The 16,997-nt window shown below is 32.6% G+C and overlaps 1 protein-coding gene and 1 pseudogene across 2 annotated transcripts in view; one reads left to right on the top strand and one right to left on the bottom strand.

The window, feature by feature from the left end:
- Positions 1-1,687: 1,687 nt before the first annotated feature.
- LOC115979082 lies at positions 1,688-7,106 on the bottom strand (annotated as a pseudogene). The gene is made up of 17 exons (XR_004088938.1): positions 6,807-7,106; positions 6,324-6,386; positions 5,554-5,643; positions 5,396-5,455; positions 5,044-5,109; positions 4,899-4,964; positions 4,738-4,813; positions 4,590-4,654; positions 4,025-4,141; positions 3,819-3,899; positions 3,642-3,726; positions 3,486-3,529; positions 3,346-3,408; positions 3,212-3,271; positions 2,538-2,597; positions 2,324-2,438; positions 1,688-2,223 (listed from the first exon to the last, which is right to left on the bottom strand). The product of XR_004088938.1 is annotated as a sugar transporter ERD6-like 5 (transcript).
- A 5,129-nt stretch (positions 7,107-12,235) lies between these two features.
- LOC115981453 overlaps positions 12,236-16,997 on the top strand; it is a 6,035-nt gene continuing 1,273 nt past the window's right edge. Inside the window, exons 1-7 of the mRNA XM_031103601.1 lie at positions 12,236-12,386; positions 14,051-14,133; positions 14,829-14,977; positions 15,639-15,762; positions 15,965-16,195; positions 16,296-16,420; positions 16,943-16,993. Of these exons, the coding sequence (XP_030959461.1) occupies positions 12,369-12,386; positions 14,051-14,133; positions 14,829-14,977; positions 15,639-15,762; positions 15,965-16,195; positions 16,296-16,420; positions 16,943-16,993 (781 nt within the window). The 5' untranslated portion in view covers positions 12,236-12,368. The remainder of the gene's footprint in view (positions 12,387-14,050; positions 14,134-14,828; positions 14,978-15,638; positions 15,763-15,964; positions 16,196-16,295; positions 16,421-16,942; positions 16,994-16,997) is intronic.

Here is a 16,997-nt window from a genome sequence, read left to right on the forward strand (position 1 = left end):
CTCATAGGGTGCGACGCCGTAGGGCTTAAACGTTCAGGCCCAATCCCTTTTTTCTACAGGAATCCTTCTCAAATCCTGACCGGAACATCGCCCCGTGACCAAAGCCAAGCTTTTCAAGCCCACTCTCTACAAATCATATTGTGAGGGATCTTTCATGTGCGAGCCCAACAACATTATTGGGCCGCAAAAGAATCGTGTCCTTACAATCATCATCATCATATCTAGACTTCATACTAACATTTCCTCTTCTTCTTTTTTTCTTTTTTGTTTTGGTAAACATGTCCATACAATCAATTTATTTCTCATTCATTTATTATATTTCTTTATGAATCTCTATCTAGGTTATACACGCATGCATGAAACTCCATCTTTTTGTTCCTTAGATATATTCTTTGAAAACATCAAGATGTGCTAGTTGGGATGCACACCTTTTGATGATAAAATTGTAATTTGATGATGATAGATCAATCCTAATTATGTAATATATTCAACACCCAAAAGAAGCATCATATATTGTATTATATTTTATTAATTATATGTGTAACTATATTAAGACATAGATGATAATCTGTTAGTGGTTCTAATCTGAGCCTTCAAAGATATCATTTTTTTTTTACCAACTATTAACAGTTTACCACCTGTTGTGAATATATTGTGTCCCTAGCTTTATTCATACGGCTTAACTAATTGAATTTTTTTTGTTGTCTTTTATATTAATTAATGTATAACTGATTTATTTTAAATAAGTAGATTGGTAGCTGTAACTTGGGTTCTAGTACATTTAATGCTTTTGCTTCAAAAGGTTAACAGATTATTTTCCTTTTTGTGTGTGTTTCCTCTTTCCATTTTCTTTGTTTTTGAAAAACATAAACATTGAGGTCAAAAAAAGAAAAACACAAACATTAGTTTGACTTAAAAGAGAAAAGGAAAGAAGATTGAAAAAGGAAACAGAAATTATGGTCTATAAGAATTCTTACCGTCTCTTCATATATTCTTCCTTAATAATCAAGAAAATAAGAAAATATATAAAGATAAAAATACTTTAAGGTAATGAACTCTTTGATTCTACTCAATTATTTAAAAAAATTAATTATTCCAAACATGAATGCTATATCTTGCGTAACTTTCATTTCTTTATCTTTGCATAAATTCTACTCAATCATTTTAAAAAATTGATGATTCCAAACTTGAATGTTCTCTTTAGTGTGACTTAATCATATCAAACGTTGCCATTAATATCTGGTTCCTCTAATAAGCATAAAATATCAGTTAGTCCATTATATTCTAGTTTATCAACACTTAGTATAATCCTAAACAATGTTATACCACTAAAGGTCCATTTGAGATCTGCTTATTTTGTTGATAGTATTGTAGATAAAGGTAAAAATTAATTGAAATAGTACAGTGAGACTCATAAATAATATCAAAAAGTGTAGTAAAACCCATGAATAGTAGTAAAAATAAGCTAAATAGTAAAATAAGTTGACAAAAATAATCTTTGCTAAATAGATATTTAATATAATTAAAATTTTGAAAATATCTAGTGTTATATTAAATGTTTTTTATGTTTTTAATATGCATTGAACTATGACCATTTTTGTTGGAAACACTAGCTGACGTCAATTGAACTTATAAGACTTTTGACACAAAATTATAATTTAACTAGAAACATAAACGTTATATTCTCACGAATTTGATAGGAATGCATCTAATAAACCAAACTTGATAACTCTATATTTCCATGGATATGATTTCTGGAATGGAAGATTCCACAAGTCAAATGGTCTCTAAATGTTTAAAAATTCAAGATTTACCTTTCACATTCCCTAAATTAGGTGGTGATTAGGTAGTTTCTCTCCAAGTGCAATGCAGAGTTTCAAGCTATGGTTATCAATCCCATAACAGTTTTAAAAAATAATTCTTGGATGATAGCTGCAAAGATATCTTGACTTTTGAAAAAAACCTTGCTTATTGTGACAACCATTTACCAATTAGTCTAGCACTCAGTACCACAATTTTATGGAGTTGATATTTTATAATTTATTTTGCTTATTCGAACATGGATTGGTGTTATCGTACAGGCATGCGAAATTCATTTTTTTGCTGAAAATAGATTCAATGATGCTTGAATTTCTTCAAGTGTTCGCCCCTTGGTCTCTGGTACCAACTTTGCCACGAACAAAACAGTCAAGCCACATATGCTTGAGAATGTGAAGAATGTTCCTGAAAAAAGGTAAACATAAATTAAAAACTAAAGTGATCATATTGTAGTTTGCATCCAATATAACATCAATATTCAAAGATAAGACTAGCTTGGCATTACCTATTGAGCTCCAATCCATTCGAAAGTTAAAAGCATATGATACAATCCAAGAACCTAACCAGCTAACCAATGTAACAAGGCTTCCAGCTGAGCCCTTCATGTTTATGGGAAATATCTAAGACAAATTCAACTCTATTTTAGCCAACAATAGGCCTTCATGGCAATTATTTTGATAATAAAAGATGGTGTTTCAAGTATGATAAGGAAAATCTACCTCTGACATTATAACCCAAGGAATTCCTCCCATGCCTAATGAGAAAGATCCTGTGTACACTTGATTGCAGAACCAAACAAACAATTTCAACTTAACCAATCTTTAAACCACTAAGAATTAGGCTCAAACCAAGAGTTAACATCAACTGGTCTACAATGCTGGAATTGTGACCCTTAAGCTAGTTGCACCATGAATATAGATTGAGAGCTGTAATAGATGACCAAAATCAGATCATAAAAATCCACAACTTTATACAAGACCTCCTGAAATACTCATGCTTTCAAAGCAGCAAAAATTATTTCCAGATTGCTACTAATTGGTTAAATACAACCAATGGTAATGGTATTAAACAACATTCATTTTATGAGCTTTTAAACTTAATAGGATTTCCACACTCAAAAGTACTCTAAGACCATGGATAAAATGACGAAAGTTGGAGATAAAAGCAAAATAACATTTGTCACAGGTTATTCTTTCTTTGGATGTTTTATAAGAAAAACAAAATTGTCCTCGGGATAATTGTAATACCAATACACCAACAAGTGCTAAAATTGGCATTGTCTTGATCCATGTTCGAAGATATTGCATAATTGAATCTTTATTCTATTAAGAAATATTCAACAAAACCAATGAAACTAGTTTTCAAGAAAAATAGATTTTTCTGTAGAAAATACCTGCAAGAAGAATGACAATCCCACAAGCAAGCAACCTAAGCAAGTTCCTGCTACAGAAACCTGTGAATATAGTGGGATTCAAAATTATTTTCATTCAACTGCATTACACAGTAGAGATTTCTTAACCTTCTTACCAATAGAAGTGGCCACCTTTCAGATTTATCCATCAAAATTACCCCTAATGCTGTCATTGGAATCTTTACAAAATCAGTAAATCACTTAAAAAGCATTAAGCAGAAGCAAATGTTGGAATTTCGCAAAGAGAGTCAAGAACCTGAACAATGACCATTGCTATGGCCCCAATACTACTCGAAAGCCCTGTCATTGACAAAGTATTCCTCTATTCAACTTCAATTTCTTGTTAACTATAAGTAGTATTAAATAACGGGAAAAAAAATAAGAAAAAGAAAAAAGACAATCCTTTTTCTACCAGCTGATATGAATATAGCACTTGCATAAAATGCAATTCCATTGACTCCTCCAAATTGTTGTAGTACCATCAGGCCAACTCCAACCTAACCCGCTTTTATGTTAGACAAAAAGATCAAACCTGTCTAAAAAATTTTAAAAAAAAATGTGCTACAAAGATTATGATACAAAAGCTTACAATAAGTGAGTAAGCATATTTCCATTGAAATAAGTCAAGAATACTAGCTTCAGAAAGTAGTTGAAGGGTTTCTGTGTACTCCTGTAAAATGATTCAAAAACCATGTCAATACTTGTTTCTAAGCAAAATTGTTGGAAAATATTTAAGATTGTGTCGAAGTATGTAATTTTTCTAGTTAAAGAGGAAACAAAGAGTTATTTTCTCACTGACATCTGAAGTCCAAAAGTTACTCTAATCTCAATAGCTTCTGGAGTGATATCAGCATTCTGCCCCCTAAGGTGCTGTAGAGCAGCTTCACACTCTTTCTTTCGATCAATTTTTGCCTAAAAAAAAATCATATGAGCATGTCAATCAATGCTTGAATTTTCTTTTCCACTTTATAGCATTTAGATATCTTTGTCAAATCACATGTACTTGGCTAAAAAGAAGAATAATGGAAAAAGAAATGATTAGCAAAACTTTAACTCTTTGCTTTTTTTTCTAGTTTTCAAATGCATTATCCAAAGTGCACTTTTTGTTAGAATATTTACATGTGAGTGGTGTGGTTAATTGTAAGTTGTTTAGTTATAAGTGGTGAAGTCCACATTGGATAATAATGACAAAAATGAGTGATTAAATATAACATAATTGAGCCGAAACCCATTGCCTCAAGCTTTTGGGTTAAGTGATGTTGCAATATGTTATATTAACTCCTCAATTGGAGTCTCCCCAATGTGTTATCTCCCCAAAACCTTCCAAAAAAATCTTCTAATAAAATTTTGAATAACTCACCAGCCATCTTGGAGATTCTGGAATGAAGAATAGACCAAGAAGTTGTACTAGACATGGTATGGTTCCTGAATTAAAGAAAAAAAAAAAAGTCTTACTATGAAACTACCTCCAAATGACAAGAATACAGGACAAGAGCAGGGAAGCTTACCAATCAGAGCCAAAGTTCGCTAGTTCACAAAAGCTCCAGTTTGATATGTTAACGATACGCCACAACAAATCATTAACTGTACGAGTGGCAATTAGTAGGTGAACAGGGCTGTCAGGGCAATGACTTACATGGTTTTCATATTCATGAGACTTTTGCCTTACCTGATGAACAGTTGTAAACCCTACCAGAAGATTCTTAGTGTTATTTCTGCTAAAATATATAGGTACCTAATTGCTATCGGGAACACAATTCATTTTACTGTTTACATGAAAGATAAAGCATTGAAATTGCAATCTAACAACTTACCACATAGGAAAGGAGTCCCATCCCACAACCTACCAACAGTCTCCCAAGGTCAAGCCACCAAGCACCCTTTCAACAAGCACCAACATTTGACATTATGAAGTAGCTAAGATAACATATCTACTTACTACCAATTAATTCCTAAAATAATTTTTTGACATGGTTGTTTCTGATCATGTATGATCATCTAAACTTTAGTTTTATGTAAGAGCAACTACAAAATTATGATGCTGCCTTAATGCTTGTCATTATCCTTATGTAAACATCTTTTCAGATAAAATGTAGGGGTTGTCATGCATGTGACATTAACATTGATGTTTGGAATTGCATAAAACAGAGAGATGGGATTCAAAACCTTTGAGAATGCTATGGCTAGCCACCTTGCCAGGCAGAATATCTCTGAAAAGCCCATTGTCTTCCTTGCAAAACAACCAACAAATTGAAAAACTGGTGAGCTGTGGAGTTTGAACCTTAATAATGCCACCAGCAATGATTCCAGGGTGAAGTACTTACACATCTTCTACCTATGTAATCTGCTATTTGGCCACTCACTATTGCACCTATCATTGCTCCAATTGTCAATATTGAACCAAAAAGTGAGTACTACAGTATAACCAAAAGATGCTGAGAAAATCATATACAAAAACGTATAAGGCAAGCAAAAGATAGTTTACGAAGCAATGCAACAAAAATGAATTTTGCATAAAGCAATACGATACAACATTTCACTTCATTTTGAAAGTTGAAACAGTGACTTCTATATGAAGATCAGATCAGTATCTCTAAGTCAAATAGTCCTTACTACCAACTAAAATTATTCTCTACATTCAAACTTTGAAATGTCATTAATCCTAAATGTTGTATGCCTTTTAATTGTATTTGATATTTCTCTAAATCATGGTTGAACTTTATTCAAATTCTCCGATCAGAAAAACACAAGCTAGGTGATGAACTGTGTCTGTGATCTTACCATGCGGACATGATTTTCCAAACACAACCTTTCTTCTTTTTCCCTATAGTAGAGCTCAAATATTGGTATCTTCGCATGAAGATTTGTTGTCCCAAATCACCATAATCCCAGAAAATAGAAGCATAAATACCGAAATTTACACAAAATTTCAATGAAATTAATATTGAAATGGAAAAATGGTTATAATAATACAAATGTTATATTCATAGCAGAAGATGTTTCCAGAGCAAGATAGTTCAAGTGCTTAAAAGTGTTCTAATGTGATAATATCATTTGCCAAAAGTAAAAATGCACTTTATAGTTTTACACCCACCTCTGCCACAGAAAGACCCAGGTCATCCATGATTCCAGACTGAGCAGGTGATGAATATCCCACCTACAAAATCAATTATACACCATTTTTAGTTCAGTAGTCAGCATATCAAACGTCTAGGCATCCCACATAGAGATACCCATCCCATTTATTGTCTTAATCAGTTATTCTCTCCAATGTTACAAAAACACTCCCTGCAATCCATTGACAAATCTATACCTCAATCATTTAGATGCATTTGGCGTTCAACTAATATATTTTCAATCATGGCCTAGTAGCATAGAAAACATTGTTACTCTTCAAACCGTAGTGATGATTCAGAAATTAATAATTTTTCATAGAATTTGAGTTCTCTAGAGATTTGAAAATTTTGGCACTCATCATAAACACATCAAAATCTTTGCAAACAATATCCCTGGACCAAGGACAATGTGGACTAAAGAGAGTGGGGACCATTCTATGCTAAAGTAAAATTTCACTTACAACTATGCCAAAAACATAGGAACCAGAGACAGCAACCAAAGTGCTAAGCACGACCACACCTGTGGCTGAGGAAGATCCACTCTGACTATCACCACCATCATCACAACCAGAACTATTGGCACCACCAAGATGGTCACCACAGCCATATAGTTGATGGTAAAGAAATGGTATGTACAATATGAATTAAAACTTCAATTTGTTTTTCAAACACAAAGAGAGGAAGAGACGAAGAAGTGTGGAATTTCTGAGTTTGACGGATAGAGATATTGAGTTAGAGAGAGTGGAGATGAAGTTTTTAGAGGGGACCCATGTGGAGTTCATCATTGGACACTTTTGTCGGTATTTATTTAATTTTATTCTTGGATGTGATGCTATCTTTGTCTTTATCCTCCTTATTACAGATTTAGATAAAGTACCCGTATTTTCATCATGTGTAGGTGCCTGAATAAAAAAAATTAAAAAATAAATCGAAGGATTATCTTTTTTTTTTTTTTTAATTTATTTCTACAAACCTCTTGTCTGATTGGAAAGCCCATTGAATGCCCAATAAGGCCGTAAATGTACAAAATCGTTTATAAATAATTCGGGTTTAGTCCAATGAAAAGTTCGTTCACATTTATTTATTTATAAATAAATCAAACTTAAAACTTTAATTTTAGTCATAAATAAATAAAAAGTGATTAAATTCACTTTTTTTAATTACTTTTGACTTAGAGTTGCTTCATAAGATGTGGTTTCTAACCAATTGTTTCATCCCTTGAAGTTATCAACCTTTTAAAATTACAATTTTGAAATCAAGTTTTTGGGATAAATGAAAATTTATGAAAAACTTATTACACTATTTCCAGTTTATAAATTCAATAAAAAGCCACCAAGTTATATTACAAAATTAGCAATTTGCTACACTATGGTGGTTTTTGGTGATATTCTTAGATTTTAGATGGTTAGCCTTTCTTCTAAGTGGTGTTCTGAAGCAAATAACTTTAGAATGACAACTTAACTATTGTCAATGTGCTTGAAAAATTGTGTTCCCTGAATTATCAATTGCAGTCTTTTTTTCTTTTTAAAAATTCGTAAGCTATAAAACCATTGAATTAGTTGGCGAAAATATATAATTTGATATCATGCATCATGAAAATAACATAAACAAAACTTGATGATAATAGGATATTTACAATAACCTTGATAAAGGTCTGCATAAATTTCACAATACTTGATGATGAAAAGATGATCTTCCCCACCAAATAAATAAGCTGATTTCTCCCAAAATGTTTCCAATAACATTTTTCCTTGCCATGAAAAATTGTTAAGTGGTTTATTGGGTAGAATAAGTAATTGGACTGAGGATCGTGATGCATGAGATAACCCCACAACTGAACATACTTAAACAATATATATTCACAAGTGGAAGTTTGTTTTATAGGGTTTTTAGATTTCAGTTGAACTAAGATGAACAAATTTCCTTATGTCTTAAGGGTTTGAGTTTTTATGCTGAGGATTGGTAAATGATGCATGAATTTCTTCCAGTGTTTGCCCCTTGGTCTTTGGTACCAGCTTTACAATAAATACAATAGCTAAACCACAAATGACTGAGAATATGAAAAATGTTCTTGAAGTATCATAGCAAAAATAATCATGATTAGTTACCATAGAGAAACCATGAAATTGGAAAGTAAAAGTGAAGATGTGTGGTGGCTGGAGTGCTACTTATGAGTTACCTGCTAAACTCCATGCTATCATAAACTTGAAGACATATACAATAATCCAAGCGAAGGACCAGTGTGCCAAAGTCACTAGGCTTCCAGTTGTACCCTTGATGTCTATAGGATATATCTGAAATGAAATCATCCTTCAAAATCAAAGTTCAATCTTATCTATAATCTTACTTGTCCTGTGAAACTCTTACACTACTATACTTATATACTATCATGAAAAGGGAATTACAGATTCCCCCCCCCCACCCCCCTCCCCCCACCCTTCTTTTGTGTCATCTTTCTAAATGGCCTTAAGTACCCAATTTATAGTTACATCTTGTGTGGTTTAGTACTACAAAAAAGAAAAAGGATAGAAGGAATCAAACTGTGACTGAGTTCTATAAGTTTATAATCCTTGCAAATTCTTTCTTACCTAACATGTTATTGAAGCATTGGATGATAATAAGAGTTGTGTTCATAATCCACTTCAAGGAATGTTGCTATTTGAGTGAGCCTAATGCTGTCACAAATAGTTAAAGCCAGTTTTCTCTTACAATATGTAGTGATCATTGAGAGCAACTTTGGATGTGCAGATGGCTATTAAATTTTGAGTTTAGAGTTCAATAAGTTACATACCTCTGACATTATAACCCAGCATAATCTTGCCATGCCTATTGCTTGAGACATACTAAATACCTGCACAAATTGTTAATTGGTCAAATAAATACATGTCATCTGATCTACCAGTACATGACAACTTGGCTAATAAATACAGGGCATTTGTAGCAGTGGAGCTAAATAGCTATAATGCTATTTTAGCTCCACCAAAATATCAAAAAGGGCCACACAGCAATGAGGGCATAGCAATAATTTTTAACTGAACTACTGCAGTGCACATTTATCTATTGATGTGCACTGTAGCAATCATCTAAAAAAATAATAATTTTTTATTCAGCACTCTGATTAAAATAATACGTTCATTTTTTTTATTATAAATATGCACGGTAGGATTCATCTAAAAATAATAATTTTTTATTCAGCACCCACGATTAAAATAATACGTTTATTTTTTTTCATTCTTTTATTCTTCATTTCACCATCCAATCTCTCATCACTCTCAAGCTCCCATCTCTCCATCTCACCTCCCTCAAACTATTCAGTTCACTCTCACCATCTCTCAAGCTGACCGACGCTGTCCTAGCCGAAGCTCGACCCACCGTCGCCTCATCCCTCAGCTCGTCGGCCAGCCAAAAAAACAGTAGCAAGGGAGTAATAAGAGCTAAAGTTCTGCTACTCATATTTGTATTTATCGAGATCGAGGGGAGGTTGTTTTAGGAAGATTTTGATGTCTCTGACTGAGGGACCAAAAATTTCACTGGAGGTTCGTTTAAGAGATTTTTGTTTCTCTTTTCTTTGTTTTTGAGTTCTTTTTCATAAGATTACTTCTCCCTCTTTAGTTAGCTTTGATTTTTTATTGTGAAATCTTTTATGAAATTTTGGGTCTAGAGAGGTTAGAAGTGAATGGTTTTTTTTTTTTTTTTGAGAGTGTTCTTTGGCAAATTCTTTGATGCATTAATTGATATCTTTGGTTGAAATTTGCTGTGGGGCTGCAGGATTGATAAATTATGTACTCGGACCAATGCCTTCCCGAAAATGGCATGTGTGACAGTGTGGGTCTCTCCGATATTTGGCTTTGTTGCCGAATCGTGTCTTTGCTGAAGACTTTAGATTCTGAATTTTGTGGTTCTTAAACTTTTGATTTTTTTTTTCTTCTATGGGTTTGATGGTTGTGGTGGTGGCGATGGTGGTTGTTGTGGCTATGGTTTGGTGGTACGGTGTTTGATTTTTTTTTTTTTCCTGTGGGTTTGGTGGCTGTGGTGGTGGCGATGGTGGTTGTTGTGGTGGTTGTGGGTGTGGTTGTGGGTTTGGTTGTGTCTGGTGGTGGTGGTTGTGGCGGGGGCTGATGGTAGTGGTGGTTGTGAATGGTGCTGGGTTGTTTTTTTTAGGGTATTAGGATATATTATTTTATTATAGTAGATATATTATTTTATTGTGATGTTTATATTATTTTATTATGTTGATAGTTAAGATCTGTTGCAGTATGTGTGTAGGTATAATAGATAAAATAACTTTTTAGCTCCACTGCTGTGGATGCTCGATCAAGTGGAAAATAAACATAATAAATTGCTTATTTTCCTTTGCTAATAGGTGATGAGAGGGATTCAAGTCTTAGAAGACTATTACTTGAATCCATTTTCATCCAATATAAGCTCAGAACTTAGAATATACTAAAGCATTTTAAATCCCCACATATATTCTAGTTGGCACTTGTAAGTAAATGAGAAAAGATGTAAGAAGTTCAACAGAGTTTTTTTCAGTTCTTTTCTTGATAAGGGGAACAATTGTCTTGCAGAATATTGTATTACCGATAAACCAATTAGCACCAAAATGGGAGTGAGCTCCTTCAACAGGCTAAGGTTATGAGTTAACTCAATTGAGAAAATATTATCACTTGTATACAAATATATATATATATATGTGTGTGTGTGTATGAATGTATGTATGTATGTATTTATTGGAAATGATAGAACATTTTTTTTTAGAGATAACTACAACTTTATATATATATATATTTTTTTTTTTATAAGTGATAATTACAACTTTCTATTAACCTCGCAATTCGAACCCTTTCTCCCCTAGACTCCCAAGTATTTTGTGCATGGAAAGGTGCCAATATAGCTACAAGACCTTTGGCATGATAGAACATTTTTGATCTCACAACACAATGGCTGCGAGCTTGTGACAAGGTTGAGAAGATAGGTATCACATCCATCATACTATATAAGTTGATCGATTGGAATAAAAAACTTAACCTCAACTAATACAATTTGACATTTGTTAATCAAATCCTAAACAAATTTCATAATTTTTTCAATAACATTTGATGTGATAATTTGAAATTAGTAAAACATCATGTTCAGGCTTCCAAAATTATCTTATTTTATAATTAAAATTTATTATTTTAAATTTTTAATTAAAGTGTATTTTAAAATATTAATTGCAAATTTTGCTATTTTTTTCGGGATTATGAAGAGATTTTTCATTGCAAGTGTTTTTCGGTACTTGATAAATTTTGCATTTTATTCTAAATTTATCGGTTATTTTTTTACTAACAATGATTATTTTTTTTTATATAAAGAGATTCTTATAAAAATTTAGATAATTTCATTATTAATATAAACAAAAGGGAGGAGTCTTAATTTCTTCAAACTTCAAAGAAGGGAAGAGTTTTTTTTTTTCTGATTTGAGGTGGAGTGTCATTCCCACAAATTTTAAGGGAGAGAAGTATAATTAGCCTGTAAAATAATTCTAATCATTCCATGCACCGACATAAATCTGAATCCAAATTTATAACGTAAAAGGCTCAGACTGACCAAACATGAAGTCGAAAATATATAAAAGTATTATAAGTTTTACTATATAAATAATGTAACATTGAATATAATTTGACGAGGTTCAACCCCTTAGTAAATTAATAATTAGTAAACAAAAAGTCAAAAAGATATTAAAATATTATAAGTTTTATACCATATAAATAACGTGGTATTGAATATAATTTGACGTAGTACAACAATTTAATAAATTAATTAATAAATACTTAATTTATTTTTAAGACAACAATATAATAAAATAAGTAATTAAAAAAAAAAATCCATTGTTCATAAAGTAATCATTTCATCATTTCTCTCTTTCTCCTATTCTCTCTCTCTCTCTCTCTCTCTCAGCTTCCCAAAACCCGTGGCCACAGAGAGACCTCTGAGCTTTCACTCTCTCCGAGAACGACAAAAAGAACAGAATATCAGCAACAATGAAAGAACCCCACTCGGTAAAATAGCTATTCTACATTGTTTATACTCTCTCTCTCTCTCTCCTACTTTTTTTTTTTTTGGTCCATGCCAGTTAAACTTCGGTACCTTCTTTATATTTATATAAAAAAAGATTTTTTTTTTATATGTTTGTTGAATCTCTCCGTGTTCATTTATTATGCTATATATATACAGTAAGTAATGTAACTGCTTGATCATGAATTTTTTGATGGTGCCCATGAAATCTTGATGTACTTGGTTGGTTTTGCTTTAATAATGTTCTGTGATATAATAATGTCTGGTTTTGTCTGATATACTTTTTGTGCTTTTATATTAATTGTTTATTAGATGTTGAGGTTGTCACGAGTTTCTGGTATTTCTAACGAAGACATCTTCTTTAACCTGGAGATATATATATATTTTTTTATATATAAGAAGTCTGTTTATTTATTTTGTTTGAGAAAAATTAGGATTTTTTTTCTTCTTTCCTTTTTTAACTGTTGTTGTGAAGTGTGAATGTTTGAGTTACTGAGTTAAATGAAAATGGGAGTGTATTGTAGCTCAGTAGTGTTGTCTAATTCATCTTGGGTGTAAATCTTCCTCTTACTCATTGAATAATAAGGGGGGAAAATTATCAGCACTGGTATGGCTTCTTCTTTTTATTTTTCAAGAATGTTGAGAAAAAAGTATTAGATCTACCTCGATGACACTTCCCATGAGGAGAAAAAAAAGATTAAAAAAAAATTATATGATATACTAAAAGGACCTTCCCCATCAGTTCAATTAGTGGTATCTTTGAACCTATCATGCATAAGATATGCGTATCATTCTTCAAATTGTGTGAACTTTACAACCGTGTAAAACTCACATGCTATGAGAGGGAATTTGCATATATATACAATGCACAAGATACTTTTGTCTTCTTGAAGGGGAAATTAGTAAGTGCATTTTGTGTACATCCTTCTCTTATATAAGCATGAGCCCCACAACTCACTTATCGGGTCTATGCACGTTGAAATATACCTTTATGTGAAAGAGAAGTATAGATGTATAATATATCGAATCCTTGATAATGCATGTGTTTTATAAATGTGTTTATATAGGATGTGAAAGAGAAGTATAGATGGATAATATATCGAATCCTTGATAATGCATGTGTTTTATAAATATGTTTATATAGGGGAGAAAATACTACTAGTAAAATGTGTTTATAAATGAAAATTCTGTAGAGTAATTTTGTAATAATTGATTTAACAATATAAATATATTACCTTTGCAAGTAAATCATAATTTTTATTTAAATAATTATTGCGGCTGTTGGTGCCTGTCCTTTTGGACTGCAGGGGCAGTCTGTAGTGGCCCAGATTTTCCTTAGCTGCTTTTGGGCCCAAATTTTAAATGCCCCACATAGGTTTGTGCCACCTGTCCCCATTTTCCCTCCTTAAATTTTTGTCACCTGGTTTCTTTCGAAAGTGGTTTCTGTGGATGTGCCAAAAGTCAGAAAAGCACTTAGACATCCCAATAATTCCCAACCAGGACCTATTTTGGTCAAAAAGGAACTAAATTATTTTCAATTAATAAATTCCAAAAGTTGACTAGAATATTTTGATTGAACTTAATTAAATTCCATTAATGTTTTAGTACTTGTATTTGGAATTTCATGTTCTACTCTTCCACCTTGCAGGATGAAATTTGTGACATATGTGGTGATGCTGGTTTTGACAATGCATTAGCTACTTGCTCCAGTTGCTATAGTCATGAACATGGGTATGATAATATTTTATGAGTGATGTTAGGATATTAGAATTATTACTTCATAAACTGTATAAACTATGTGTCAACTTTTAAACACAAAACAAAAGTTATTGATGAGACACTAATCATGCTTATTGTCATGTCAGTCAGGAACTTTTTTTTTTGGTAATAAAAATGATAGTACTTTCAATGTTTTTCACTTCTTATTTGCCTCCAGCACCTTTGTGTGCATGCGTGTGCATGTTCATCCATGCAATTAATTTCACTTTATTTTCCTAATTTAGTGCCCGATCAATGACTTCTAATTACTATCAGTACATGAAAAATGAAATGCATAGTTTTTATTTCCACCATTTTTTAAGTATACACAACTACTCTTGTTGTAGGAAGCAAGGAGACTTAATTCAGGTGGTGTTTTTTCCCATATAGGCTTTTATGTTGGTTCTTTTAGGACCCAACTGCAGTGTGTTTAGACCATAAGTTCAAGTTGGTTGGATGGATCTCTTGTTCTTGTACTTTTCAGCTCTTGAACTGAAATGATCATTCTATGTAGTACTCTTAAAGTTTTGTAAGGTCACTTGGATGAAATAGGTTGGATGTTTATGGTTCATTCTTTTGATTCGTTTCATGCCTTAACTCTTTAATTATATGCTTTTCAATTGATAAATATGGTGCAAAGATTGTCATTCTGATCTCTCCATTTTCAGTTATTGCATGCCGGTTGTTCTCCATGATATTCCAGAAGATTGGATTTGTAAATCACGTTTGTCAAGTGGGATGGTATTGCCAGAAGCTGGTGGGAAGGACATCACCCTGAGAACCATGACAATAGATTGCTCTGAAATGGCTACAGCAGGTCTCAGTTTTTTTTTTTTTTTGAATTAGATACTTTCATTAAACAATCAAGAAAGATGTTTAAATTAATCAGAAACAAAAGAAAGATACTTACATGAAAAATTAGAAACAATCAAATGACAAGCAGCAACAACAGCAGAACACAATACCAAACTGCTAGATAGTGATTCTATAATTAAGAAACATATATCCAAATAACTAGACAGTACCCTATGGTTCAATTTTTTTGAATCCATTGCATACTCCCATTCTAGCTCTAACCTCGTTCTTGATTAACCCATAATCTTCTCCTCTTCGTGAATCAGACCACTGTGAACTCTTGCAGTTCTTGACAGCCAGACATGATAAATGAAAGAAGCCCAAGCTAGCTTGTATAAAGGGAGTGAATCCCCTAGTACCCATCCATTCAACAGCCTTTAAAACAAACTCAATCATAACACTTTCTGCCGCAGTCTTCTAGTAAAAGAGCATTAATAAGATAGAAAAAGAGTTGTACCTAGTGCACAAAGTCCCACTTTTGCAGGGGCTGATTCATGGACTTGAACCTGTAGCTTGTTGCTTTTGTGTTATTGAAATTGTGTTTATAATTGGGACTGTAGTAGGCAATATAACAATTTGGTAACCTAATTGCTCTTACTTATTGCTGTTTCTGTATTTTGTAGGTGGTAAGTCCCAAGCTGTTGCTGAACAAAAGAACTCTGATGTTGAAAAAAGCGAGTTGCTGAATATTTTACCTATATTCAAGATATACTGCGATTATCTCCCTACTTCACATGCTACTTGGAAGTCGGTAACCAATCTCTTCTTATTTTGTATATAATCTGTTCTTTCATGATGTTGGAACTCATTCAATCATAAAAAGAATGTTTAGAAGTAACATATTTTCATTATTTTGTCTAATAGATTGTTTCTTAGGATGTACATGGCAAACATTTCCTTTTTTTTCTCTATTGGATTTGTGAGAAATGCAAGATTTTTCTTTCTTCAGGGGAGGATTTTTTGTTACTAATTCTACACCTAAAAACTTTCTTGGTGGGTTCAAGGCTCAACTTCCACCCTCCATCAGTCGTAGGGCCTCTGAGTTTTCAGGAAAAATTCCTCTAGTCCTTAGTGTTGAGTTGCTTCCTCAATCCCAAATTTTGGCAGATCTTTTTCAGAATGATTGTCCTGATCTTCGTGACATTGCTCTATACTTTTCCCCTGATGATAATATTGAGAGGTTTGTCTTGGCATCTGATTTTTGTGTGGCTATCTCTGCTCCAACTTTTAAGTCATCTTTTGGTTATGCAGTTTTTTATACATCTTCTATTCACTTATAGTTCCAAAGAGCACGCTGCCTCCCTGTTTGAGCAGATGGAGGTCCAAAATTCAATGATGAGAAGCTCCTTTAATGGTGTGGAGTTGCTGATATTTACATCAAAACAGCTGCATGTGGACTCACAGAGTGAGTTATCTTTTTTCCACATCATTCAGTTTTCCTATTTCTTTTCACTGTAGCTCAAGCTTTTCTGATTGATAAGCATAACAAGGTCAACCTTTTTAGGTTTTCTGATTATTTTTTTGATTGAGATTATCCTTATTGATACTGAAATAATTTGCATTCGAATCTAGGATTGTCTCCTGATATATTGGTCCTTATTTATACTTCCCTGACTTGGGCCTTGCCTTATTAGTTTTTTTTTTGTATGAACTACTTTATTTTCCTGGTTTAACATAATTGTGCACTTGTGGATTTGTAAGTTCATTTTTCTTGAATATTGATACCAAAAAACAAAATCAAAGAATCTAGTTGGTCCTCTATCAGATGTTAAATATTGTGGGCGTAGAAATTTATGAATACTATATGAGGGGGCTACTGTAAGTTTGAAATTTCAATATAAAAATGAATTCTTAGTTTTTCTAAACTATAAACAGTATATCTTCTTCATGTATGAGGATCCTGATATGTGAACTTATGATGCACCAGCAGACTTCCAGATTGAAGATTCTGGCTACAGGGTTGATGTGGTGGTTGTTGGTGT

This window comes from Quercus lobata, chromosome 3 (genome assembly GCF_001633185.2).
Source record: "Quercus lobata isolate SW786 chromosome 3, ValleyOak3.0 Primary Assembly, whole genome shotgun sequence".
NCBI classification, from domain to species: Eukaryota; Viridiplantae; Streptophyta; class Magnoliopsida; order Fagales; family Fagaceae; genus Quercus; species Quercus lobata.